The following is a 27,547-nucleotide window of genomic DNA, read 5'->3' on the forward strand; positions in this document are numbered from 1 at the left end:
TCAAAGGGTCGCTGCAGGATAACGTTCGGTGGTTTCTGCCGGTGGACATTAGGCACTGTGCCGCTAAGTGTTTTGCCTGGTGTAACAGCTCTGCTTCCTCTCACAAGGGGTCGGGACATCAGCCAATGACATGCACTGGACTAGGAGAGACACAGAGCTTTGTGTGGAACCCTAGCACAACTGAGGACCAAAGAGCAGTAATGTCTTGCACAAAAAAGCACAGTAATTTACTTTTATTTTCTGTGCTTTCCCACAGTTACCTTAAAACCTGTGAACTGGTAAACCAAGACAAGAGTATGCAGTTTACCTTACAGCTGCATCCCATGAACCATCCAGAGTTCTCCTGCCATGTCTGGGCCCAACATGACTCTGGGTAAAGGGCTTCTGCTGCAAGTGCATTATGGGTAGGCCAGGACCAAGCGCCTTCAAACCACTCCCACGAAAAGAGGGGCCACCTTCCAACTGAGCACAGGCACACGGCTGACACGGCTGTTACCAAGATCGTCCCTGTCACCGACTGCTGCTGAGCTCGGCCTCAGCCTGCTTTGGCCTTGCCTGCGAAACTCAAACTCTAGAGTTGTATTTTGGACCGAAAGTATCACAGATAGAGAGCAGGACTTCAGTCTTCAGTGCCTATGCTAACAGAGTTGCCTGGACTATGAAGATAACCAGAGGGAGCTCAGTATCTGAGCAGGTATTTAACCTGAGGTTTTTTTTCCTTCTACATTGTTTTAATTGTTTTTCGGTTCAATACATTTACCTGAATGATCATTTCATTGTATTATTAGTGCATTTAGGGGCTGGGCTACAGTTGGCCACTGACGTTTACTGTGAAGGAATTCATAGAAACAAAAACAAAACAAAAACAATAAGGAAAACACATTACTGATGACATGTTTGGGGTGGATTTTATTAAAAGCATCTTACAAGATGAACACACAAAGCAACACCAATAAATGACATTTGAATGACCTGTACAATCAGGTTTTGCAAAACATGCATCAGATACATCACAATATCATCATCATCATCATCATCATCTTCATTAATGGAATTTACCTTATACATAAAACCATAGACACATTTCATAATCACACATATTTGTTTTTGGGTTTTCCATTCTCTCAAACCCAAATTAAACTATTAAAATAGAACAACGCTGGCTACAAAAGAAAGGTGGCACTTGATAATCACTTCTACAGTACGGAAATTTAAAACATACACACAAAAAAAAAACAACAAAACCAAAAATCCCTAACCAAGATGCTCCAGATAATCTTTAGTTATCTGAAGGTGTTCAATTTATGTCTAAATCGTTTTTTTTTCCTTTTATAAGAATAATTCTCTCTCCTCACAGGCACCACTACTGGTCCTGGTGGCTACAATCCAAACAGAAACTGGAGCCCTATTAAAACCAAAGTGCAGGCCACTGGATATCGTGGTGCTGTGCTACTGGTCAAGGACAAATCGGCATCACGGGCCGCTTCACGCCACAGTAGCTCCTAGTTAGTTCGCTAGCACAGTACAAACGGGTAAACGATAACATGGAACACTTCCTAAGGGAGGAGGGGTCCCCAAGTTGTGGGTGGCAGGGCCAAACCACAGGAGCAGAAGGCAACACATGCGTTATATACTGAATATAGTAAAGACCCACCACATGCGGATGCCCAACACCAGGGGGCAGCACCAGAGAAGGTAGTTGGGAGTACGATTCTCCCAGTCCTGGGATAAACTTCACATATGGTCCTAATATAATGGGGTAGGGGAACTTGTATAGGGAACAACTGAACAATATAGTCTAAAACCAGAAGAGCAGTGCTGTGGAAGGGTAGACTCGATCGTTGGCTAATTAATATCAGGAGTTTGTCAACACCTCAGGGCCAACCTGCCTTGAAGCAGACAGGTGACGTCAGAATATTACCCCTAAAACGAAATAAAGCGAAAATAAAACTGCCAACGTAGCGAGTTTAGAGTGCACGGGGGCATGCAGCCATGTCTATGCCACGCCCCCACCTTTACCACCCTGTGAAATGTTCCTTCACGCTATCCTCTGGCCAACATTCCCAAAGGCACAGTCATTAAGATTAGCAGGGGCCTATCGGAGCAGGTCTGGGGCCGCCTGCAGCTTCATTGAACGGGTTCTAGAGTGAAGCGGCGAGAGTGGTGCAGGTCCATCGGTAGCATCTGACCCAGCGCTCTCCTTCACCGCAGTCGAGCTAGCTGCCATATGAACTTCCAATGCTGAACTCCGGCAACCACCAGGAGTGTTACAGTCTCCCCCCCCGAGGTCTACAGGAGGATGACATCGGTGTCACTCATTAAATACACTAAACCTTCACCAACAACTTCTGTGTCGAGCAGCCATAAAAATAAAAATATAGTAGGAGTTCATGAGTTATGATGCGGCTCTCGTTTGGGCCAGGCTCAGAATGATCAAAGCAAGAGAGCATATACCAACCCCAAACTCTTAGAACAAGTAACATTCACATTAGCATTTCAGCTTTAAGCTCTGTGGGAAAAAAAAAAAAAGCTAAAACAACCTAACAAGCATTATTTTTACCCTGCTAGCTAGCAGAGATGAGCAGTAATTATGTATAGAAAACTAAATGGACCACTTTGATCCCAGATCTGATGATGTGACAGTGCTAGCACCTAGCTGGGCCAGAAGTGGTTTCACTGAACAATTGTAAGAAGCACCACCAGACGTCACTGTACGTGAAATGTTTACATGCCAGTCCAAAGAGCGCTGTAAGTGAAGAATGTTTTCATCCACCAGGGCAGTAGACACATCTGGTAGAACTTTGTTGAACGGAGGAGAAAAACCAAACAAACAAAAAATTGTTTCAAGCTTCTTAAACTAGCTTTGTGAAACAGCAATATTAAGTGAAACAAACAAACAAAAAACACTAAAAACAAACTAGTCTAGACGGAAAATGGTACCAGTGCTTTCTAGAAGGAGGAACGGTGTGTATGTGAAAGGGCAGGATAGTAGAGATCTTGAGATGCAGTCCTTGGCATGTTCACTAAATTGGCAGTTTAGAGTCTTGGTGGACGTATGTGTTAGTAAAACATGGGAAGAGGTGGAGCATGAGGTCCTTTCAGCCATCTCTGCAGCTTTTGATTTGTGCATGTGCGTATAAACACGCTTGAGTGTATGCGTGCGGAACAGTTAGAGAACTCCTCCGGGACTTCGGGCCCAGGAGGGTGGACCTGTGACCCTGCATTTCAGCCACTGCCAAAAGATCGACGGTCCTAACCGCGTCCTCGTATGCAAGGACGCCACGTACCTCAGGTGAAGCAGGACTTTCAGTCCGCATTCAAAAGATGACCCTGTGTTTCTTACTTGTCCACCCCAAGGCTGGGCACGAACAGTTACACATTCGTCGGAAAAAACGACGGCGTTTAAATCTCTCTAGCCCTAAAGGGGCAGCTTGGATATGGGACTTCTCACGTGTACAGTAATTTCCTGTACAGAATTACACATACAAAAACCGCAATTGCCTTCGGGATTAATACAGTGTTCTCTTAATCTATGAACGCAAATGGTGAGGTGAATGTAGAAATGTTAATAATTCAGTATACTACTTTTTAAAAACTCAATTGCTAAAAACACAGTGTAGCTTCTTAGCAGAGAAGTGTTAAGTTCAGTAAAGCACCTTAACAGTGAAGTGTTAAGAAGTACAATACAGATTCTTAACAGGAAAGCGTGTTAAAGACAGACAGGCGAAACATCAAAAAACTACTTACTGGTATTCCACCACTTATTCCAACTCTCGAACACCACAAGCAAGAAGACTTTTATCTTTAGTAATCACTTCCTGCCATCCTGGAAACGACCTCAGCTATCAGCCTAGGCGCCTTCTCATCTCGATTTCCATCTCATAAATATTCATAGTATTGCGCAGATGGATTTGTCATACTTTCAGGGCTTGGAGGTGAAAACAAAAGAGCGCCACACACTCACCCGCATGAGTGTGAGTGACCTCATGCTAAGGTTTTCACATAATCACATCAAGGCAGGCACGGTTTCTGCGGGACAACACCAAAGAGTCCAGAAACACAGGGTCACTGGAAAACCTCCCTAACAAAAACGGATAAAGTACTAGAATCTAGTACTAATGGGGGTCTGTGCAGTTGAAAAGAACACATCGGGGAGGTGTGTGCAACCCCTTACAGATTACTTCCATCGTTTAAAAATACGTTTCAGTTTCATCGATAGCGACTCTTTTTTGGGGACGGGGGGTTAACATCTCTATAGCAGGTTCTTACAGGGGTTACTGGGCAAAACAGGAACTGATAGTGGTGGATGAAGAGGATTAGGCAGAAGACGGGGTGAAGGATGTCAGGTTCTCCGAGTGGGAGGGAGAAGCGGGCGCAGAAGCCACGGAACCAGCCGAACCTGCTCCAGGCTGGCAGAACTCCTTAATGGTAACAGTGAGATGGTTGGTGGCTACGTCCGTGACAACCACGTTGGCACAGCTGGGTGCCCGTTCGGGGCGCCAGTCAGGGTCGCCGCGTTCCGGGGCACTCTTCTCGGCCAAAGGGCGGGAGCCGTCGCCCTGCCGGGCAGACTTGGAGACGGATGCCCGAGTCCGTCGCCGCGGTTTCCACTTCCCGTCCTTGGGCGCAGGGGGTACATTCCGAGCCCTCTCATCATCGTCCTCTGGTGACGACGATGAAGGAGAGGAAGAGGATAGGGATGGGGAGGAGGGGAGGAAAGGCACAGGGTCAGACACAGACCCAGGCTGGGCGCTACTGGGACAATTCTGAGGGTCATCAGTGGCTCGGGACGGGGTTTCTGGGCTCAGTACTGGAGGGGAGGATGGGGCAGAGTCTGGCGGGGCCTTCGGGGGAGTGGCCTGGATTTGGGGCAGAGATGGGGCGTCACTTTCAGACCCACTGGAGCTGGAGGGCGAAGGGGGCGACTGGAACTGCTCTGCTGAAGAATGGCCTGGGCCACAGTTTCTGCCCGCACCTTTGCTCCCAGTGGTGGGTCCTGCGCTTCTGCTAGTCTTGACTGAAACCATGGGGCAGGGCTGGAGCCCGAATGGCTGACCGTACATTGGGAAGCCGGGCATCTTCATGGGAGGCTGGAAAGGCCTGTAGGGCAGTTCGCCCTGCCTCTTTCCAATGATGCGGTTCCGGGACGGGATCTGCGCTCGCCCTTGGTGTGACTGTGCCGGCCTCCTGTGGGTTGCTCCGCCCCCTCCGCTGCCATATTTGTCGATTACCTTTAAGTTGAGGATGATGCGACCCCGCTTCACCTCTCGCGGCTTGACCCTGCGGTTCAGGATGCGCACAGTCTCAGAGAACGGCGAGATGGGGGGGCGGGAGGCAAAGGAGGAGCCGTCTGGGTTGGCCAAGAGGTCGGGTCGGGGCAAAGGTCGCCGGGACATGCGATGGCAGCGATGGATGTCTTTCTTCAGCTTATGGGAGGCAGCCAGGGAGTGCAACCTGGGCGTCGGTGCCAGGGAGGATGAAGACGAGGATGATGGAGGGTTGGCAGGGGCTATAGATGAGGAGGAAGAGCGAGGAGGGGCCTGACGAGTGGTGGACCCTCGTGATGACGGCTCACCTGCTTGAGCTCTTGCCTGGGGGAGGGGCAAATATTAAAACAAACATCAATCATGACGCAAAACGAATTATGGTGTATACAGTAACATCAAAAAGTGTACTGCATTTTATAATTTCTACACACACACACATCTGTAAACACACTTTAACTGTTAGAACTGGCTATAATGGCATTTCTTCCTTCATGAACTTGATAGCTGCAGAAATGCCTTACAGGGGCCTTCTGTGGTTCGTGTACACCGTGAGGTTACAGATGAGCAGATAAGCCTTGAATACAATGTCATGGAACACACGCTAGGAAACTCACAGTGATTCCCTGAAACTGTCTGTCTAGATATCAGCAGAGAGAGGGCAAGTAAACTAACACCAGCCCTGGCTGAGAAAGAGGAAAATGCGTGTAAAAGTAAACGTTCCCATTCAAGAAGAAAACCAGTGAAGGTGGGATGAAGAGAAACTCAAACCTTGAGGACAAAGGTTTTTGGTTTAGGTCCCCGCTTCTTTGGGCCATACAGCTCTTGCTCTCGCTCCCTGTGAGGATGGAAAAAAGCAGTGTGTCACCGTGGAGACATGCCCGTGTGAAAGACCTGACACTCAAAAGTGAACACCGCCGGGCTTGGAAAGAACAGCGGGCCGTCCAGGGGACCTTGTCATTGGTCCAGAAATGAGAGAGAAACCGACACAAGCCCAGTTCCCTGCCCTGCCTTTGAAGTGTGCACTACTTTGATGTGTGCACTACTGTCCTGTAAACAGGGCCATTTAGAGGCAGTGTGCTTTGAAGCGGCATATCCACAGGACATGTTAAAAGAACACTCCAAAGAGACATGCTAAGTTGGGGGTTTGTACTAAGGCAGGGTTCATCCTGTACTCTTTCACTGAATGGGTGAAAGACATAAGGTACAAACCCACTTTATATATATATATATATATATATATATATATATATATTAAAAAAACTAACTGTAATACAAGCCTTTTTAAAAAAACTATAATCCTTGCAAGATTTCACTTATTGCTCAGAAACGTGTCACACCTGCCTTTCCCAAGCATCAATGCCACTTAAAGCCACACAAGAAACCTATGCCCATATGAGGTTTTTGAATGTGCAAAACCACTGAATTTGAAGGTGATGGTTATAAGCATGCAATGATGGTTATAAGCATGCAAGGTATGTGATAGATTATCGTAAACTTTATTTTTAAAAGTGGCAGCTGCAGCACATGAGATGCCGGACTGGTGTTTAATCCTTTGGATAATGTCTGTAGGTCATAGTTAGATTATATTACTTGCTTGCTAATTATCTTAAATAGAGCTGATTGACAACAAAGAGCCGCGTATCCAGTCATCAAAAAACCCAGCATGAATCCACAGGGGAAAAAAGGTAGTGTGCTTTGCGTTTTACATCCCTTAAAAAAGTGTGGTATGAACCCCAAAACTGTTAGCAACGCAGGTGCACCAGAAGTGCCCAGCTGTTTCCAGCTAACTCCTCTAATGAAATTTGAAAAACTAAATCATCAAAAAAAAGGTAAAGCTACAACAAAGGAAATACACACTGAGTGCAACAGGGATGGAAGCCAGGGCTGCAGACTATAAGTTTTTAAACAAACAAACATCAAGAGAAGGACTGCTGCCTGGGATCAGTTTTCTTTCCTGTTCCACTGAGTGCAATTCTGTTCTACAGGGTAGGTGTTCCCACACAAGCTGTAGTATTTTTAAAACACTTAAAAGCACACTGCCAGTGAGAACCTACTTTCTTTCGAACGCCGTGATGAGCCGATCGTCCAGAATGTTCTCCTCTGGCTCCCACGTGCTGTGCCTGTGACACATTAAAGGCACTGTATTAAGGGACAATAGTGTCTATCCCAACCATACTCAAAAAAGGACAGGTTCTAAGTCCGCATTGTGGATTTTTGAGTATACTCAACTTTATTACATACTCAAAAACTAAATTACACTATATTACATACTCAAAAACTTGTTAGTATTAGTAATTAGTATACACCCATAGTCATTGCAATATAAATATAACCTCCTATAAATAAAGGCCTACTTGTACAAAGTTTTAACTTATTTTACTGAACACTGAGTATCTTGGCTCCTGTTCCAAGGCACTTATTTTTAATGGTGCAATTGCTCATTAAATAATATAATCACAAAAATGATACAGCATGACGTTTCCTTCCATACAGATGGTTTCTTTCCGTGCAATGGCAGGAAGGCCCAATAAGACAGTGGGTGTTTAGAAGAGTCCACGACCGTGATCTTTAAAACGTTCCATCATTTTTGAAGGGAAAAGGGCGGACTTTGAAAAGCTAAGTACAGACACTGTAACGAAAAGCACTGAAGCCCGTGTCAGCACCTTTTCCCCGAAGCGTTAATAGACCTCATACTTACTTCAGTGCCCATCCTTTCCATTTAACCAGATACTCAATACGACCCTAGAAAATAGAAAACAGCGAGTTAACGATAGTTGTGTAACAACTACTGAATAACTTTTTTTGTGCCGCTAGGATCGTTTTAATGGACAACGCAACTGTCCATAATAAATCATGTTAAAGCAGTGGGACTGTCTTACGGCGTTGTGACCTACTCATCAACATCTTATTCATATTTGTTGTCGTTTTTTTCCTTACACCACACACCACCATGTACTATTTCCCAGTAATCTACAGGACACAAATGCCCAAATATTACTAGATTATGGCTGGTGGGGGTACCACGCAAAGATCCGAGCTAGCCAACACACACTGATTTTGATATGGATGCACGCCAAACACTCTGTTCCTTTTAGCCCGTGTTTGCTTTAGTGCTGCAATAAATCATGTGCAAATCTAACCTAGGTCAGCTCGGCAACGAAGGACATCGACACCGACACCTTTTAAACGACTACGCGAGGCCTGCTCATATTCCCAGTTTACGACAGAAGTGTTTGCACTGGGCGGCTAAGAATCGCGGCGGGTACATATCTGCACGCAAGGCCTGGTCATCACGGGCTCCTCTCCGCCTCGGAACTCGCCACCGACGCTCGACCGAGGCGACCCTTACTCTAGCCGGGCAGTGCAGCGGCAAATTCTGGCTCCTCACTTTTCGGACGCGTCGCTTTAGGATGGCTTCCGCGGCGAAAACCCGGTCTCCTATCGCCGACAGCTCCATGATTTTCCTCGGCACTCGGCAGATAATTCTCCCCCGCGTCGCCCGCGTCGCAAATCTCTGACAGCAACAAACCCCGGCCTGGAGAACGTCCGTCACGTGGTTCGGGTCAACCCCTCGGTAGTCTTGGCAACGTCACGTCTTTCGGGTCAACTTCTCGGTTGTCTTAGCAACGTCACGTGTTTCGGGTCAACCCCTCGGTTGTCTTAGCAACGGTGGAAGGCCCGAGATAAGATGCTAATAAGCTTCCCACGAGTTACCAGAGAGGAGGGATATTATTTTAGGTCTTTTAGTTAGTTAATTTCGAAAAGGATCTAGACATAATTAATATACGTGCTGAACTTAAATACAGAAAACCAAAACCATCTATGTAGCATAACATTTGCTGTATTTTGTACAGGCTATCTTAAAGTTTAGAATTTCATTTTGGTGCTAAATCTAGATAGACGGCTAGATAAAACTAGGTAACCTAGGTGTCTAATGACGCTTCTCTTGATCCCTCCGTCTACACGAAAGCGCCGCTGATTGGTGGAATCGTTTAGCGAAAGGCTCAGTTCTCGTCAGTTCATTGGTGGAATTGTTCGGCCAACGATCGGTTCCCGTCCGCTCATTGGCTGTGCAAACGCGTTACGCGAGACCCGTTGAAGCGCATGGTTAGTGAGGTAAGTGAGGTCCCGATGGTCGGGGTTGTTTATCAGATAATCCGGAGCGGAATGCAGATGCTGCGAATCAGTTAAGCTCAAGGTAAAACGCTTAAGGAGGATAATAAAACGACTTACGCTTGGTGTGTTTACGGCTTTACGAGAGCGAATAATAGCAAGGGAAAGCGTTGGGAGGGTGACCGCGGAGACGAATAACTGCGTCCTGCTCTCCAGCTGTCATTCTTTCAATCTCAGAGTTTAGAGTTATAACGCTAGTTATGTTTGAACTAACTGAGAGTCGCAGAACTGTTATTTACAGCTGTGTTGAGCTGCCCAGGTGTGCATTATATCGAGCTTTACATTGCAGGAAATTAATTTTAGTTCGTTTTTGGGCAGTACATCAACGCTGCGCTACATAGGCTAACTAGTTAGCTAGCTTGCTAACAGTTTCGATTTCCAGTTTGTCTTGAGATGTTTCTTTAAAGGCAACACCTAATGTTGCCATGAGAATGAGCTGTTATAGTTACAGTGCGAAGTTTTAGTAGACCTAGTGGCTCATAGCTGTGGTTTGTTCTGCATGTATCTCCTTGTAGTTCTCTTCTTAGCAAAGGTTATAATCTTTCAGCTATTCTTGGCAATGTGCAACGGATGTTTGCAAAACTAGAGTTGACCTTGTACAATGAATATGGACAAAAATCCTAAATTTACTGACTTTTCAACACCCAAATCTACTACTGAAGAAGTCTCAACCTGTGTTTGTGTCTAGATCAATACACGAACACTTACTATAGCTGCATAGTAATTGTGTGTGTGTGCAGGCTAATCAGGCCATCTCCTTCACCCTGCTCTGCTCTTTCCTGTCTCCTCACTCCAGATCAGAATGCAGTTCCTTGGCCGTATTTTGGACACCGTGAGCTCCGTATCCAGCCTGTTCAGTAACCCGTACCGCGTGCGGGAAGTCCCTCTATCGGAGTATGGCAGCTGGGTGAGGCTGAAACAGGAGGGACAGATGATGCTGTACAGGAACTTATCTAACCACTTGTGGGACTGTGTGCTCCTGTTACCTGACAGCCTGTCCATGGGGCTGAGGTGAGCGTCTGTCAGCCATGCGCAACAAGCTTTTGATCAGTAGCAAGATAGAGGTCCATATTTTTCTTGAGAACACGGTGTTGCCTTCTTGGTGTTAAATGTTTCATTTAAGTAATGTTTTTACCTGTTCTGAGGAAGAATGAACATTTTCTTTTGCTGTTTGTTTTGTTTTTCTTTTTACTTACGGGTCTTTTCAGCATCACATATTGGGTGGCTGGGTGATATGGTGTGTCTGGCGCATACACATACACATGCCTAACCCTTGAAGCTGTGTGCACCCACACGGCGTAAACATTTAGTTTCACTTGCATTTCACTTCTCCAGGGTCAGAGTTTAGTTTTTGTTTTTATGGAAGACCCTGTTCTTTTGTACTTTTAAGCCGTTGCATGCATTTCTGATCTGGGACCCTTTTTTGTGTGTGTCATGTCCACAGTTTCAGTCATACCTACCCATTTATTTTTGTTATTTGTTGTAAAGACTTGGACAGTGGACACATGTGAACCAGCTCATTCCTGACCGTGGGCCACCACTCAGATTTCGTGATGCCCGATCAGTCTCAGTTGGGAAATCTCCAGACTGCTCCTCCACATATCGGTGATCTTTCTGGCTCCCATGGCTGTTGGCCTGGAGTTCTGCTGCGTGTCACACTGCTTCCACAAAAGCTCCCTGTCCCCTCGGCGTTGGAGCTGTGTGGAGCTCCTTGTTGAAACTGTTTGTGGGAGTCTCCATGTCAAGCCAGTTATTCGCTCTGAGGCGTTCTGTGTTGAAGTGCTAAAATACCTACAAATTTTCAGATCACGTACATCCACCCAGAATGCAGCTTACTGTCTGATTCTGGCTGTGACACAGAGTGCCATTGTGCTGAGCCAACTTGGAAAAGTAAGGGTATCTGCGAATAGTTTAGGCAGATAAAGTTTAAATACGTTAAATAAGTGTTTGTTAGTTCTGGGTTTGGTTACTCATTACATCACATTTGAGCCCACACTATTTAGTGACATGCTTTTTTCCCGAAGTGTCTTGTGGCGGATGAGAGCTGACCTTAGAGTCAGATTAGTTATGATACCTTTGTGATTCTCATTGCTCATGTCATCCCTTTTTCATTTTCTTTTCTCCTCCACTTCCTGACTTCTCACAGGTTGTTCCAAGTGGCAGCAGAGGCAGATGCCATGAACTGGTTTCCTCAGTATGCCCTTAAACTCCGCCCATTTTATGAGACACTCCGCCCACCACTTAAACCAGAGACACTTCAGCCAATCGCAGATTGTCTGCGGAACCACCCGGACTGGAGCTCAGCCCACATCTCTGTGGACACTGGTCTGCGGGAGTGCCTGAAGCACAATTATATCTTGGGGTGAGCTTTAAAAGAACAGAATTCCAAGATTAAATTGACAAAGAGAATACTAGACCATGAGTTCCATTGTTAAATTAAAAAAGAACACAAACACTGGTTTGACCTGTTTACGTTTAAGATGGCCAATCTGGATGAGGCATTTTCACTGAATGACTGAATGACTGACTCTCACTATTACAATGTGCATATGTGGTGAGTTTGGCTAGCTACATTTCAATCTTTAGTTAGCTAGCTAGCTAGCCATCAATCATGGAGTAATACAGGGGCCACAAATGTATCTGCCACATTTATTCACAAACTGTTATACTACTATATCATATTTGGGTATACATAGTTAAAGTTGTTAGTTAAAGTTGTGTTGTTTCGTGTGTGTGTGTGTGTGTGTGTGTGTGTGTGTGTGTGTCCTTGCCTGAAACAGTATTGTAATAACTTGAGATAAATAAAGCGTTGGCGGGTTTGCAGGTGTTTGCATGATGACGACACTGATGACACCATCATCACCTGCACGTCTCACAGATGCTACAGACAAGGGAGACTTTTAGTAACGAGAATGACAGACTCTTTCAACAGAGCTGTTTAAACAGCTCAAAAGCAAAGCGTACTTAGAAAAGGAGAATACAAGCATTGGCGTTAACAGGCAGCTCCAGTCCTTTAGAGACTTTTTAGAAGACCGAGTACTTTAATGTATTTTGTGTAAAAGGGCAGTTAGGTCTAGTTCAGTGAGTTAGGCTGAATTAAGCCTCAATTGACTTTGTACAGTTTTTTTTGGTTGAATCTTTGTTTGTTTTTCACATTTGCTGCTTTTACTCACCTATAGGAATTCAGAACACTCGGGTTTTCAATAAAAACGTCTTGCTTGGATCTTGAGTTGTGGCTACACTCTCCTCCCCTTAGCCAATTCGATCACACATTCTCGCCATTACATTTTAGCCTGCAAGGTAGCTATCTAGTCACTTCAGTGTGTCTAACATGAGCGAGAGCAAAAACATTTGGTGACATTCATGTGTTACCTGACATTTTCAGCCACTGACTGACTGATTGGTCCTGTTTGTCAATGTCGGACTGTTGCCTCTTGCGCAAAATGGCTTTGGACAGTGGTTCAGTAAAGCTAGACCTGCCTTCTTTTAATACATCTGAAATTTATAAAATATGAAATGTAGTTAGAATTAACTAAATCCAGTTAGAATTACAAACTAAGGCTACTATTGCGGCTACTACTGCAGTTTTTAACTGCCACCACAACTATCATGGTTTGAATCAATTATTTTAACACTTTTTATATATTTGAGTTTGCATAGAAAGGGTCTAAACAGAATCGCCATACTTGTTTCCTAACTGTGGTGTCACTGTTGCCCCCTGGCTGCAGACAGATAAACGCGCGGGACTTGCAGGGCCAGACGCCGCTGCACCTGGCTTGCGAGCACGGCGACGTCGGCTGCGTTCGCGAGCTGCTGGAGGAGTGCCAGGCTCGCACCGACATCAAGGACAGGAATGGGGATACGCCCATGCACTGCGCCGCAAAGCAGGACTCCGCCGCCGTCGTGGAGGTGGGTGTGGCATCTCAGCGCTTGATGTGGGGACTAGATCAGTTTGAAGGTTTTATGTTTAACGAGGGACGTGAAAAATATACAACAAAAGTCAGATTTAGTATTTTTGTTTGTAATGCAAACCCAGGATTTCCCATTGAACCTTCATGTGACTCTTTATTCGCTGCACTGCAGAAACAGATAAAAGGAACACTTTACCCTAAAACTGCTAATATTGCGGGAAATTCAGCCGGTAATCACTTGTTGGCAGTAAGAGAAGGCCGGTAATCACTAGTTGGCAGTTTCTTAGCAATTCTAGCTAGTGATATGCCAGTTGAACCATACTAAATGTTCTACATTAGCTTCTGGGAGAGGTTTTTAATTAAAGGCGTCTCAGGTTGTGTTTTTGTGTTACAGGTGCTGTGCTCTCAGCGGTGCATGGGGATCAACGAGCTCAACGTCGCCGGGGAAACGCCGCTGCATGTGGCTTGCCGACTGGGAAAGGCGGAATCGACCCTGGCGCTGATCAGGGGCGGTGCCAGCTGCGACGTAGTCGGGGGGCGTGGCTACCCAATCCACACAGCTATGAAGTACAGCCAGAGGAGGTGAGTGAAGAAGCCATGTCCAACCCATGTTAACACATTAAACACACTGGAACTCCTTGCACAGCACTCAGTACATCCTGAAAAATTGTTTCAGTTGTTGGAAGTTAAATACAGTCTAACAATCTAATGAACAAGATTTTAAACCAGGAGAACCCAACTTTAGACAGTAACTGTAGGTGAGTGTCCATTAACTAAGTGTAGTAAGTAGCATGACCTGGTTAGCTGGGTATCTTGCTAATCAGAAAACACCTTTATCCATCCATACTGCTGTGAGTTTTTCAGTGCAGTGTCTTCTGCCATGACATGCTGGTGGGATATTATTGCTGTAGTACCTTGAAGCCATCAATAACTATTATGGACTATTATGAAGTATTAACTATTGTTAGCATCTGTTGTGTCAGTGTTTAAAATTCTCTCTCTCTCTCTCTCTCTCTCTCTCTCTCTCTCTCTAGCTGTGCTGAGGCAATTCTGGCTGCTAACCCAGGGCAGCTGCAAGCAGAGGACCTTGTGTATGGGGGAACTCCTCTTCACTGGGTCAAGACTGATGAGGTCAGCATCCTTCAGACTTTTTACGCACACAGTATCCAGCATCCATGCCCACCTTAAGAACAAACCTCCCTGGTTGTGTCTCATAGTTACAGTTACACAACCTTTTTAGAATTCGCTCAAAATATTTAATATGACGTTATCGCTAGTCTAGTAGGTATTAGTCCCAGCTGTGTTGGCACACAAGGGGAGTTTACGCTGGATGTGATTCAGATTATTTAAAGATGTGCTACGTAAAATTTGTTCAAATTAAGAGAAGATTAATTACTGAATTAAGAGGGAAAAAAATCCGCTAAAATCTAATGTCCTGCTGCTGCGAGTCGCCCTGTAAAGCATCAAAGTATTACAGTAGTATTATCTTATTACTTTGCTTGACCATCCAGCTAAGATATTATTCGCAGAAAATGTGTGCTAGGTTCTGTTTGTCCTTTAACAATGCTATAGATAATTTGCATTTTCATCACAAAGTAGCAACGTTTTCCTCTCATTGTCAAGGTTATGTCTGGAGCCTGAAATAAATTGTTAGTTTGCTAAATTAATTGAACTGATGCTCCTCTGGTTTGCACTGGACTACTGGCTCATGTAAGGTGTTAGCCTATGTCACCTCACTTTTGACAGAAGTTTAGACAACTAACAGCAGGCGGTTATTTGAGCATAAACACATGCATTAAGCGTAACTGATAAACCTGTGAACTTTCATTGCATTTGCATTATTGATCAGAAAAATGGCAATTTTGCTATTTTCCCTGAATTGCTCAGCCCTGCGAGCCCATGTTCACGGTTCACCTGCTGTGGTGAAGTAAGCCTGTGTACAAACACTTCATTACTGTCCATAGATGGCCCGTCTTCTGCTGGACCGCGACTGCTACGTGAACTACCTGAGCAAGACCGGCGAGAGCCCATTGCACATCCTCACCAAGAGGGGGCGTTTCGAGGCTGCCATGACGCTGCTGACCCACGGCGCCGATCCCAACATCAAGGGCGAGGGCGGCAACACAGCCCTGCACCTGGCCATGAAGGTATGTCGCAGGACACGCGCGAAAGAGCTGCAGCCGATCACTCCCTCGGATGGACGTAGTCGCTTCAGCCAGCAGACCGGGCAAACACGACGGGCACCAATGATACTGAAACAAGCCACCAGTAAAAGTGCTCGTTTTTCATCTTAATGTCATCAAAATCATTTCGTGTTTGCTAAACCAATGAAAGTGTTGGATAACGAGTGAATCTGGTTCTTATTTGAAGAACTGATGGAGGTCTTGGACGGTTGGTCGCGGTGGTGGGGCTGGTATGACCTCAGTTTGTTTGTGCAGCTGGACCACATGGGCCTGATAAAAGTCCTGATGGTGTTCGGAGCGGACGTGGAGGTCCACAACGATCTGGGAGAGACCCCGGGGCTAATCGCCGCACGCACCAGCAAGGGTGAGCGGGGCAGGGGCACACAAGACAGCAGGGTGGGGGTGTTTATATGAAGGGGGGGAGGAGTGTAGAGGTGTGTGGGGCATTGGAGGGAGGGGAGGAGAGACAAAGGAGAGCTATACAGATGTGTGGAAAGTTAATAAACAAAAAACAGGCAAGTTCTTAACCGGAGCTACAAAGACTCTTAGCAGGTAACTAGTTTCACATTTTATTAATACTAATTAGTAATAGTTCAAGAAACTGAAGTTGTCTTCCTCTCAAATCATGTAAAAAAATCTTTTTTATATTGGTCTTCACTTAAGTTAGTCTGGTTTGTTGCATTGGTTTTCATGTTAGTCACTGTAAATGTAACTCTTGGAAACCCTGTCTTCAGTTTTTACAGGCATGTCTTTTGCACTTGCATATATGTATATATTTGTATGTATGCATGCATATATATGCAAATATATATATATGTATGTATATCTATGCGTATGTATGCATAGATATGTTTATTGTAATCGCTAAAGATGTTTTCCTCCCAAATCATAAACTAAACCACATTAATTTTAACGTGCTCTCCACACTTCATTTTAGTCTGGTTTGTTGCTTTGTTTTTACTGTTAAATAGACACTGTAAAGGTAACTCTGTCTTCAGTTTTTACAGGCATGTCGTTTGCACTTACATATATGTTTATGCTTGTACGTATGTTATGCATGCATGCATGAAAATAAATAAATATATACACACACACATATATATATATATATATATATATATATATATATATATATATATATATATATATATGTATGTATATATGTATATATATGTATGTATGTATATATATATATATATGTATGTATGTATATATATATATATGTATATATATGTATATATGTATATATATGTATGTATGTATATATATATATATGTATGTATATATGTATATATAGATATATATATATATATATATGTATGTATGTATATATATATATGTATGTATATATGTATATATATATATATATATATATATATGTATGTATATATGTATATATAGATATATATATATATATATATATATATATATATATGTATATATATATGTATGTATATATGTATATATATATATATATATATATATATATATATAGATATATATATATATATATATATATATATTAGTGTGTGTGTATATGCATGCACATATATATGTGTGCGTGCATGCATATACGTATACATATATGTGTGTTTGTGTGCATGTTTTGAACTTTTAATCCATTGCTTGCCTTTAAGGCCCCAACCGTAAAGTGCTGCTAAAGATGCTCTGTAGTGTAGGGGTGGAGCGATGTCACCCACCTTCCCCTGACATCCTGCTAGCCAGCACTAGGAGAGCTCCAGCTCCTGTTCTAGGTAATGCCACGCCCCTCAGCGCCTCCCTCCCTCTGGAGCCTTTCTGCTCTCTGCCTTCTCTCATGCAGCCTTTGCCCACCATTTTAGGACTTTTATTTTGGCAGATCTCCATGCAGAGCAGTATATGTTGCCAAACACTCCCTTTAATTACTTGTTAATTGATGAAGAATGAAATAAACTTTGATTTTTAGTGGCTTCAAGGTTGGGAAACGTCTTCTTTCGATTCTTGTTCTCTGCTTCTTGGCTCCAGGATTGGAGCAGTCTTGCACCAGTTTGGCATGGCGTGCTTTTCCCTGTTGTATGTCTTATTTCCCAGATAAGCTCACGAACGCTCAGTTATCTTAACTCCTTCCTCACACACACTAGGTGGAACGTTTTTGTTTTTTTTTCTGTTCTGTTTAGAACAGAGTAATGCTGGCACTGATTGGTTGACTGCCCTGAGCTGTTTGTGGTTTTGCTGGCAGGGTTCGACGACCTCATCCATGCTGCAACTGCCATTTCCGCCATTACCAGAGGTCTCGTGGAAGTGGACAGCCATAAAACCGGAACCATGAAGTGTGTTTACCTCACAGGAACATTCCAGGACTAGAAAGAAATAGCACAGATCTCAGATGGTGCCCAGCATGATGTACCTAACTTAGTAATATATAAATGCATGTAAATGAATACTGTACAACATGGCATGTTAATTACGAAACATGCAGCTTAATAATTATAATTACTTCTAACAAGGCAAAGGACATGAAATATCCTTTTGTGTTAAGTGTCCTCTCGTCTTCTGTCCTCTCGTCTGTCCCTGCTGGTCTCTCGCTGTGTGTAGAAGGGACAGGCTGCTGTGTCTGGACGGGGGAGGCATTAAGGGACTGGTGTTGATACAGGTGCTGATTGCACTAGAGAAGGAGGCCGGTCGGCCCATCAGGGAGCTGTTCGACTGGGTGGCCGGAACCAGCACCGGTGGCATTCTGGCTCTGGCTATAGTCCACGGTGCGTGCGTGTGCGCGTGCATGCACGTGTGTGTGTGCGTGTGCGTGCACGTGTGTGTAGTGGGGGGGGGGGTGTAAGAAGATATGTTTTTTTGGAACCATGTTAAGAAATGTGCATTTGTTCTGGTCTGTTGTGTATGTATACATGTGTGTGGAGGGTGTATGGTATTTTACTTTGAAAATCCCTGAAAGTGTAGATGCTGTTGAATAGGAAATTTAACCTGTGTGTAATGTATTGATTTGACTTCTGACAAATGTAGAATCTTGACTGGATTATTAAAAGCAAGGACATTTTATTATAATTCATTACTGAAATTCTTAATTACATTGAAATTGTGTGTGTGTGTGTGTGTGTGTGTGTGTGTGTGTGTGTGTGTGTGTGTGTGTGTGTGTGTGTGTGTGTGTGTGTGTGTGTGTGTGTGTGTAGGTAAATCGATGGAGTACCTACGGTGTCTCTACTTCAGGATGAAGGAGAAGGTGTTTAAAGGGTCACGACCTTACGAGTCTGCCCCTCTGGAAGAGTTCCTCAAGCAGGAGTTTGGAGAGGACACCAAGATGACTGACATCAAGCACCCCAAGTGCATACCTGTTTCTTTCTGTGTGTGTGTGTGTGTGTGTGTGTGTGTGTGTGTGTGTGTGTGTGTGTGTGTGTGTCCGTCCCTCACCCTCCTCTCTCTCTTCCAGGGTGATGGTAACTAGTGTTCTAGCAGACAGGCACCCAGGTGAGCTACATCTCTTCCGGAACTACGACCCTCCCAGCCTGCCCCGAGACCCGCCGTATGCTTCAACTGCCACCTTCAAACCCCTCACCATACCACAGGGTAACACGCACACATACATACAGATACACATATCCATATCTACAGACACCCAAATGTACACACAAAGTTGCAGACACACATACATGCACGAACACACACGCAGCTATAGACAGACACACACCCCTGCAGACACACACACATATTCTGACCACAAAGCCTCCACACACATTAACTCTGGAAGTGCTACTAGTATCATTCTTGTTTCTCCAAAAGCCCAAACTATATGTATATATGTGTGCATGCGTACACGTGTGTGCGAGAACGCACTCGCATGTGTGCATCTGTGTGTGTGTGTGTGTGTGTGTGTGTGTGTGTGTGTGTAGCTTCAGTGGCTCTCCTACTTTTTCAGGCTGGGAGGATGAGGATGTGTTGATAGTGGGATACACTCAGGAACCTCTCAAAAAGCATAGGAAGGTGACAGATGAAGGTGTGTGTGTGTGTGTGTGTGTGTGTGTGTGTGTGTGTGTGTGAGAGAGAGAGAGAGAGGGTCACAGTGAGGCACTGAATGTGTTCGGCTACGCTACACCTAGGATGTTCATCAGGTTTTTTTTTTTGTTTTTATTTTAGTTCTTTCTTCACTACGTTTTTTTAATACATTTTTTTGTCCTTGTAGCATCTCTGGCTCAGTGCCAGGAGTCAGCACTTTTATCCAGCCAACGCATTTCATTTTCCCTTTTATTTCTCTCTTAGAGCAGGCAGTGTGGCGGGCCGCCCGCTCCAGTGGCGCCGCCCCCACCTACTTCCGACCAATGGGACGGTTCCTGGACGGAGGTCTGCTGGCCAATAACCCTACCCTAGACGCCATGACGGAGATCCACCAGTATAACAAAGCGCTGAAGGTTCAGGTGTGTGGGACACGTTAGGCCGCTTACGGGCTGCACTGTTCACACCGCGTCTTTTAGTCTTTTAGCTGTCCACACCCATACTGAATACTGGAATCCCGAAAATTGCAGACTGTCCCTTTAGCTCCTTTGAACATCAGCAAAGTTTGTAAAATTCAGACTTTGTCCTGTTTTGTTTTCTTTTAAATACCTTTTACCAGATCTGTCTGGCTCAATTGCAGAGCCTTACCCCTGTTACGACCCTGTCTAGGTTGGGAGGCCGTAACTTAGGGCTTGAGTGTTATAGCAGTAGAAATGAGTGATGGAATGAAGAACCAAACAAGAAAGCTTACAGCAAAGATCAAGTGTAGTTACAAGTTTTGGTGTTCAAAGATAAGAAACTGGTGCAACTGCGTCAGGAGTGACTAAGACCAACACAACGAACAAAAACCACACTAAAAACAAAAAGATGACGGACTAAACTAACACAGACAATGACTACACTGACTACACTGTTGGAAACAAAGATAAACCCACACCCAAACGAAACCAGGACAATACATATACAAGATAAAAGAAGATATATCATCTAGCAATCAAACAAACAAGGGGCAAAACAAACCATAAATCAAGGGGCAAATCCACACACATACGCACAAAGTCTAGCAAGCACAAGCTCAAAACGTAGCAACAAGTCAAAACCAACAACAGCAAACTCTTCTCCAGCGAGGCCTCAGCCGAGCCCTTTGGCTCTTCCTCTTCCTCTTTATATTGTCCTCTGCTCAGCAGAAAACCTGGTGTGGATCGGGATGGGGGCTACCGGCGAGTCAGAGGCAAAACCTGAATGCAGACATAACACCCCTGTACACACACACACCAGGGCTGGCGCTGTGAAGGTCAGGGTGGGCCGTTTTCACTGCTCAGCCCAAGAGCCCCTGCCCTAACGGTGGGATAGGCTGTCTGTCTTTAAAGACGCTTCACCGTCTGAGGGGTTCTCACAGAGCTAGACCTCCATTCAGACAGGCCATGCCTGCTATAGGGAGTGGATTGAGCTGGATCTGAGGGACCTGGGCATGTGTAGAATGAGCTGGTGCTGACGGACCTGGCCCTCTGTCCAGACAGGGACAAGAGAGCCCTGCTGGGATCAGATTTGAGGGTTTCCAGGAGCTGTAAGGATGTAAATTCTCGCTCTATCTGTCTTTCAGTTACTGTTCAAACTTCAAGATTTACTTTTTTGGATATTTAGAGAGGCAACGCTGGATTCAAGCATTCGTGTCAGGTCAGGGTGTGTCACTGAACAGATACATTTGCTTAATTTGTGTGTGTGTGTGTGTGTGTGTGTGTGTGTGTGTGTGGGTTTCAGGGGCGGGACGATGAGGTAAACGGGCTGGGCATGGTCGTGTCGTTGGGTACAGGGAAGCCGCCGCAGGTTGTGGTGAACTCGGTGGACGTGTTCCGACCCTCCAACCCCTTGGAGCTGGCCAAGAGCTTTGTGGGAGTCAAAGAGCTGGGCAAGATGCTAGTGGACTGTGTACGTACACACGCAAACACACACACGCAAACACACACACACACACACACACATATTTGTTTTTACATCTTGTCAAGACTTGATATCATGTATTTGTCACACATATTCTATCTCTCTATATATATGATGAAATAATTTTCTAACCTTTGTCATCAAAAAATAGTTTTGCTCTGTTACTTTCAAAAGATGAAACTTTTATTTTTAAAAAAAGGTCTTTGTGTTGTCAAGACCATCACACGTGGGTGTGCCTGGGTGTACCTGGGTCTGGACACCTAGTCCATGGCGGAGGGTCTTCCCTGTAGTTGCATGCACTGGCTAAGAAGAGCAGGTGTTTTCCCGGAGCACTGTCGTGCTGTCTAGAGGCTTCATTCAGAACTGTGGGAGTTTTCTTTGGACACTCAGTGAAGTTGCTTGCTCTTGTTTGGCAGTGCACTGACTCTGATGGCTGTGCAGTAGACAGGGCCCGCGCCTGGTGTGAGATGACCGATATAATATATCACAGGTAAAGTGTGTGTGTGTGTGTGTGATTGTGTGTGTGTGTGTGTGTGTGTGTGTGTGTGTGTGTGTGTGTGTGTGTGTGTGTGTGTGTGTGTGAGAGACCGCATGTACCTGTGTGTTCATGTGTGTCTGCATGAATCTGTCACTTTTAATGCATGTATTCCTGTGGGTGTTTGTGTGTGCATGTGTATATGGTTGTGTGTGTGCATGTCTGTATGTGCATGCGTGAAAGTGTGTGTGTGTACACAAATCATCGAGTGTCACGTGTCAATTTGAGGCATAAAGAAACATATCTGTATGTTCACAAGCCCTGTTTATTTAAGAGCTGAGAGGTGGCAGCTGTATGGGTGGCATTAAGAGCTGAGAGGTGGCAGCTGTATGGGTGGCCTTAAGAGCTGAGAGGTGGCAGCTGTATGGGTGGCCTTAAGAGCTGAGAGGTGGCAGCTGTATGGGTGGCCTTAAGAGCTGAGAGGTGGCAGCTGTATGGGTGGCCTTAAGAGCTGAGAGGTGGCAGCTGTATGGGTGGCATTAAGAGCTGAGAGGTGGCAGCTGTATGGGTGGCATTAAGAGCTGAGAGGTGGCAGCTGTATTTGTGGCATTAAGAGCTGAGAGGTGGCAGCTGTATGGGTGGCCTTAAGAGCTGAGAGGTGGCAGCTGTATGGGTGGCCTTAAGAGCTGAGAGGTGGCAGCTGTATGGGTGGCCTTAAGAGCTGAGAGGTGGCAGCTATAGGGGTGGCATTAAGAGCTGAGAGGTGGCAGCTATAGGGGTGGCATTAAGAGCTGAGAGGTGGCAGCTATAGGGGTGGCCTTAAGAGCTGAGAGGTGGCAGCTGTATGGGTGGCCTTAAGAGCTGAGAGGTGGCAGCTGTATGGGTGGCATTAAGAGCTGAGAGGTGGCAGCTATAGGGGTGGCATTAAGAGCTGAGAGGTGGCAGCTATAGGGGTGGCATTAAGAGCTGAGAGGTGGCAGCTATAGGGGTGGTTGTAAGAGCCTGGTGGCAGCTCTGAGTGGTGTAATTTTGTGTGGCTTCAGGTGTTATTTTCCAAGGTACTATACAGTCTCTGTGTGCATGTATTTTATTTTTTATTCTTCAAAATGCATCATGGACTTTCCTTCCACTCTCTCTCTCTCTCTCTCTCTCTCTCTCTCTCTCTCTCTCTCTCTCTCTCTCTCCCTCAGGCTGAGTCCTCAGCTCTCCACGGAGGTGTTGCTGGACGAGGTGAGCGACGCGGCTCTGGTGGACATGCTGTGGGAGACGCAGATGTACCTGTACGAGAACCGAGACACCCTGCAGCTCCTCTCCCAGCAACTGCTGCGGCCCTGACCCCCCCCCCCCCCCCCCTCCCCACACACACACACACACACGCACGCACACACACACAAAAGCATGAGTATGATCAATAAGAGGAAACCTGGATCATGAATGAGTGACAGTGAATGAGAGAGAATATTGAGTGAGGAAGGGTGTGTCTGTGTGTGAGAGATAGGCAACTCTAGTGCTACTCTACTGCTACTGCTAGATTACTGGAAGGATTACTAAAGGCCTTGTTCTGACACACAGTCAAGCATTCTGCCCAAGCATTCAGGCCAGTGGATGGGCTGGCTCAGGTGTGACAGGCACTTGTTTCAGCCAATGCCTACGCAGCGGAAGCTTCTGGGGTGTGACTCATCATTTCACTCGTTTACTCAGTTGCACGCTGCCTGGTTGGACACACAAGGCCGTTCATGAACAGGAACGCTTGTATCGACACTGCTCACAGGAAACTGATGGCAGTGGTGCATCACAACTATGATACAAGTACGATACAACACATTGATAAGATGTGTTCTGTATTAGCGAGATGGGGTGCTGGGAGGAGAATGCTAGGCACAGGTGTGTGTGTGTGTGTGTGTGTGAGAGGGAGAGAGCGAGAGGGATAGAAGTGGGTCAGTAAAGCTCTTAATGTAAATACAAAATGTTATAAGAACAGGTTGTTGGCTTCAAAGCCTTAGCCAAGACCCTTTGGAACCCCTCTGTGTTGGTAGCATTGATTTACCATGTGGTGGTGTGAGTTGCACTAAAGATGGTGATGGTGCTGAAGTCTAATTCAAAGACTGATTCTCCCATGAGTTTTAAGTAGGCCAAAGGGCCAGAATTGCTCGACATATCACCTGAAGTATAAAGATTTTGTTTGTTTTTCCGAGCACAGGTAATCAAAAGTCTGAAAGCTGACATTCTATTGTAGTAGTCTGCTCTGAAATGATTATTAATATTCTAACACTTGGACCACGTGACAAGCCAGTAATGTGTAACAAGCAAAAGGTTAAAAGGTCACTTATTTGACCTTTAAGTTTATTGACCAGAATATTGGTAGCTGCATCAATTCTAGGCATGTGCTGAAACACTACAGAACTAACCCCTCATCGTCCATTCCAGAGCTCAGATGAAGAAGTGAGTGTTTTGGATCTGCTTCAGAACAACAGCAGATTCAGCTAGTCGTCATGTATGAAGGTAAACCCAAATCTGACCTCATTTGCTCCAAATGGTCAGCAGTGTAAAGAAAAGCAGGCATTAGGTCTCTGCTGGCTGTTGGTGCGCTCCAACATATTTACCTCTTTTTCTTCTGCCATTCCTGACATTGGTGGTTATTTTGACAGTTTTGTTTTAATATGTGTGTGTGTGTGTGGCTTGAAATGTTGCTGCTTTGTTGGATTTTATACTCTAAATAAATACTGAAACTTATTTATATGAAATCGCTTCATTAAAGTGTGATAAATACATCTGTGTTCGTGTCTCTCCTGCCATTTTGCTTGTGTCCCGTTCAGTGATCACGTCTCAGTTGGGGTTCTCTCCCATCTGATCAGTGTACTCGCCTGTACCGTAAACCCTCGTGCTATACGCGAGGTAGGTGTTATTACAGGTATATCGGCAGGGGCTGTCGCATGTGGGGATGTAACTGGTGGGCAGAGTGTTTTTACAGGTAAACTGTGAAGGGTGGGGGAGACCACAATCCTTCAGTTATCAAAGTTGAGTGAAGCAAAGGGACTCCTCGTGGTAATAAAAATTGTTTATTTCATTTACGTTGGTTTAAAGTTTCATGAGATTGCCCATGAGATTGCCCATTCAGTTCAAATGTACTTATATAGTACTTTTCATTACAGGTATAATCACAAACCAGCTGTACAGAAATCAGAGTCCAATAACAAGCCAACATTAGTAAAAAACAACAACTTTCAGATCATGAAGAAACCTTGAGAGCAACCAAGACTCAAGTGTATCCCATCCTCTGGTACACACCAGATATCACAAGCAATGCAGAAAAGCAATGGGGGATAGGACCGAATTTAAGAAAAGATGGGAGCATACAGTAATTAGTAACATATTAGGATAGATAGATAGATAGATAGATAGATAGATAGATAGATAGATAGATAGATAGATAGATAGATAGATAGATAGATAGATAGATAGATAGATAGATAGATAGATAGATAGATAGATAGATAGATAGATAGATAGATAGATAGATAGATAGATAGATAGATAGCTTGGTCATTAAACAGAAATCTTAAGATTAATCAGAAAAGACCACTTAGTAATGTGAGGTCACCTAAAAAGAGTGATAATGAGAATTAAGTCCATCATAGCTGTGTCAAAGGGTGAAACTGCTGTAGTTGGAATGCACAGAGGACACACAGTCACCAAACTAGACAGAATCAAGTTGCTGCTGGTCTAATTAGTAAAATCTCCTGCGTAGTCTTTCAGTTTCTTCAGCCCGGCGGGTGATCATACAGATGAGGCCTTTGTTTTTAAGCACAGCAGGAGTGTCTCTGACATGCAGGTGAAGCCACTGTGACTAACCTGACCAAGAACACACGTAAACAGCACATAGAATGGGAGACAAACAAAAAAACAAATGAGGGCACACCAAACAAACATTCTTTAAAAAACATCCAGAGCAGAATAAGAGCTGTAGTGAACTGATCTGGTCTGACCTTGGTCGTGAGTGATTGGGTGAAGAAAGTTCAAGTCTATTTGGCTGTCAAACCCAATAGGCAGAGCTCATTTATCACTTAAGCACTTAAAGCAGCGCTTTTTACCGCGTTTCAACTGACATATAAATGGTGTAAAATACAGTGTTTTTGGTGTTTTTTGTGGCGTAATTTACGCCGTAAAAGCGTCCAAAATGCCGCTTTTCCCCCCAGGCGTTTTACAAATAAAATGCGTTTCGGTTGAGCCAAATTTGACCACTTTGGCTTTCCATAGGCGAGTGTCCTTAGTCTGTGTGCATGTCGCTGAAATGGATCTGGGGGGGGGGGGGGTCTGGGTTTAAAAAGTGGCCCTGCTGTGTGTCCACAGGAAACAGTGAAATTTAACACCACCGTTATTGTCCCCACTGAGAAGTGTGAAAATGTTGCGAATAGCAACTTCTAAAAATGATAAAAATGGCCTGAAGTGTGTTAAATAAGCAGTAGTGGTTTTTAAGTATTTTTCTAGCTTAATACACAGATCGAACCTCATTGTGGTCTTTAATTAGACCCCAATGGAAAAAGCTGTAATTTAAATTGATGGTTTGGTTTAGTCCTGGAGGGTTCTCTCATTGATCTGACAGGATATTTTAGCCCAATACTTAGGGTTTAATTTGTCTCTTTGGAATTGAGATTATGAAGAAACTGATAATGATCAGGATGAAGGGTATTAGAGAAAACACAAAACCTGTGATGCTCCATATAGTCCTCTCACTCCTGCCTCAGATTCCATTCTGGTTTTCTGTTCATAGCTAGTTTTCCATGAGTAGGTGTATGTATACTCTAGGGTAGTGGACTGGTAAACTGTGTGTGTATGTGTGTGAGGCTGTGTGTGTACTGTGGGATCGTGGGCTGCTTTGCTGCGTGTGTGTGGGGCTGTGTGTGTACTGTGGGGTTGTGGGCTGGTGCACTGTGTGTGTGGGGGGAGGTGTGTATGTACTGTGGGGTTGTGGGCTGGTGCGCTGCGTGTGTGGGGGGAGGTGTGTATGTACTGTGGGGTTGTGGGCTGGTGCGCTGCGTGTGTGGGGGGAGGTGTGTATGTACTGTGGGGTTGTGGGGTTGTGGGCTGGTGTGCTGCGTGTGTGGGGGGAGGTGTGTATGTACTGTGGAGTTGTGGGCTGGTGCGCTGCGTGTGTGTGGGGGGAGGTGTGTATGTACTGTGGGGTTGTGGGCTGGTGCGCTGCGTGTGTGTGGGGAGGTGTGTATGTACTGTGGGGTTGTGGGCTGGCGCGCTGCGTGTGTGGGGGGGTGTGTATGTACTGTGGGCTGGTGCATTGCGTGTGTAGGGGGGTGTGTATGTACTGTGGGGTTGTGGGCTGGTGCGCTGCGTGTGTGGGGGGAGGTGTGTATGTACTGTGGGGTTGTGGGCTGGCGCGCTGCGTGTGTGGGGGGGTGTGTATGTACTGTGGGCTGGTGCACTGCGTGTGTAGGGGGGTGTGTATGTACTGTGGGGTTGTGGGCTGGTGCGCTGCGTGTGGGGGGGTGTGTATGTACTGTGGGCTGGTGCACTGCGTGTGTCGGGGGGGGTGTATGTACTGTGGGCTGGTGCGCTGTGTGTGTGGGGGTGTGTGTATGTACTGTGGGGTTGTGGGGTTGT

The 27,547-nt window shown here is 45.2% G+C and overlaps 2 protein-coding genes across 4 annotated transcripts; one reads left to right on the forward strand and one right to left on the reverse strand.

Annotated features, from left to right (window-relative positions):
- Positions 1-889: 889 nt before the first annotated feature.
- On the reverse strand, positions 890-8,825 carry cbx6a (chromobox homolog 6a). Its single transcript, XM_027023409.2, has 5 exons — positions 8,656-8,825; positions 7,966-8,009; positions 7,322-7,387; positions 6,036-6,102; positions 890-5,591 (listed from the first exon to the last, which is right to left on the reverse strand). The coding sequence occupies exons 1-5, from the start codon at positions 8,722-8,724 to the stop codon at positions 4,317-4,319; spliced, it is 1,521 nt and encodes a 506-aa protein (XP_026879210.2). The 5' UTR covers positions 8,725-8,825; the 3' UTR covers positions 890-4,316.
- Positions 8,826-9,318: 493 nt separating this feature from the next.
- pla2g6 (phospholipase A2, group VI (cytosolic, calcium-independent)) lies at positions 9,319-24,700 on the forward strand. Of its 3 annotated transcripts, none has more exons than XM_027023418.2 (18): positions 9,319-9,383; positions 10,237-10,451; positions 11,587-11,802; positions 13,169-13,349; positions 13,746-13,933; positions 14,386-14,482; positions 15,316-15,498; positions 15,790-15,898; positions 17,172-17,288; positions 17,753-17,843; positions 18,109-18,272; positions 18,699-18,849; positions 18,956-19,092; positions 19,442-19,519; positions 19,783-19,937; positions 21,277-21,444; positions 21,873-21,946; positions 23,122-24,700. In XM_027023418.2, exons 1-18 carry the CDS (start codon positions 9,372-9,374, stop codon positions 23,264-23,266), a joined length of 2,481 nt encoding a protein of 826 aa, XP_026879219.2. In that variant the 5' UTR covers positions 9,319-9,371; the 3' UTR covers positions 23,267-24,700. The 3 variants fall into 3 exon arrangements, with proteins under 3 accessions (XP_026879219.2, XP_035376998.1, XP_035376997.1); XM_035521104.1 differs by lacking the exon at positions 9,319-9,383 and adding an exon at positions 9,386-9,465; XM_035521105.1 differs by lacking the exon at positions 19,442-19,519.
- Positions 24,701-27,547: the final 2,847 nt, after the last annotated feature.

This window comes from Electrophorus electricus, chromosome 21 (genome assembly GCF_013358815.1).
Source record: "Electrophorus electricus isolate fEleEle1 chromosome 21, fEleEle1.pri, whole genome shotgun sequence".
NCBI lineage: Eukaryota > Metazoa > Chordata > Actinopteri > Gymnotiformes > Gymnotidae > Electrophorus > Electrophorus electricus.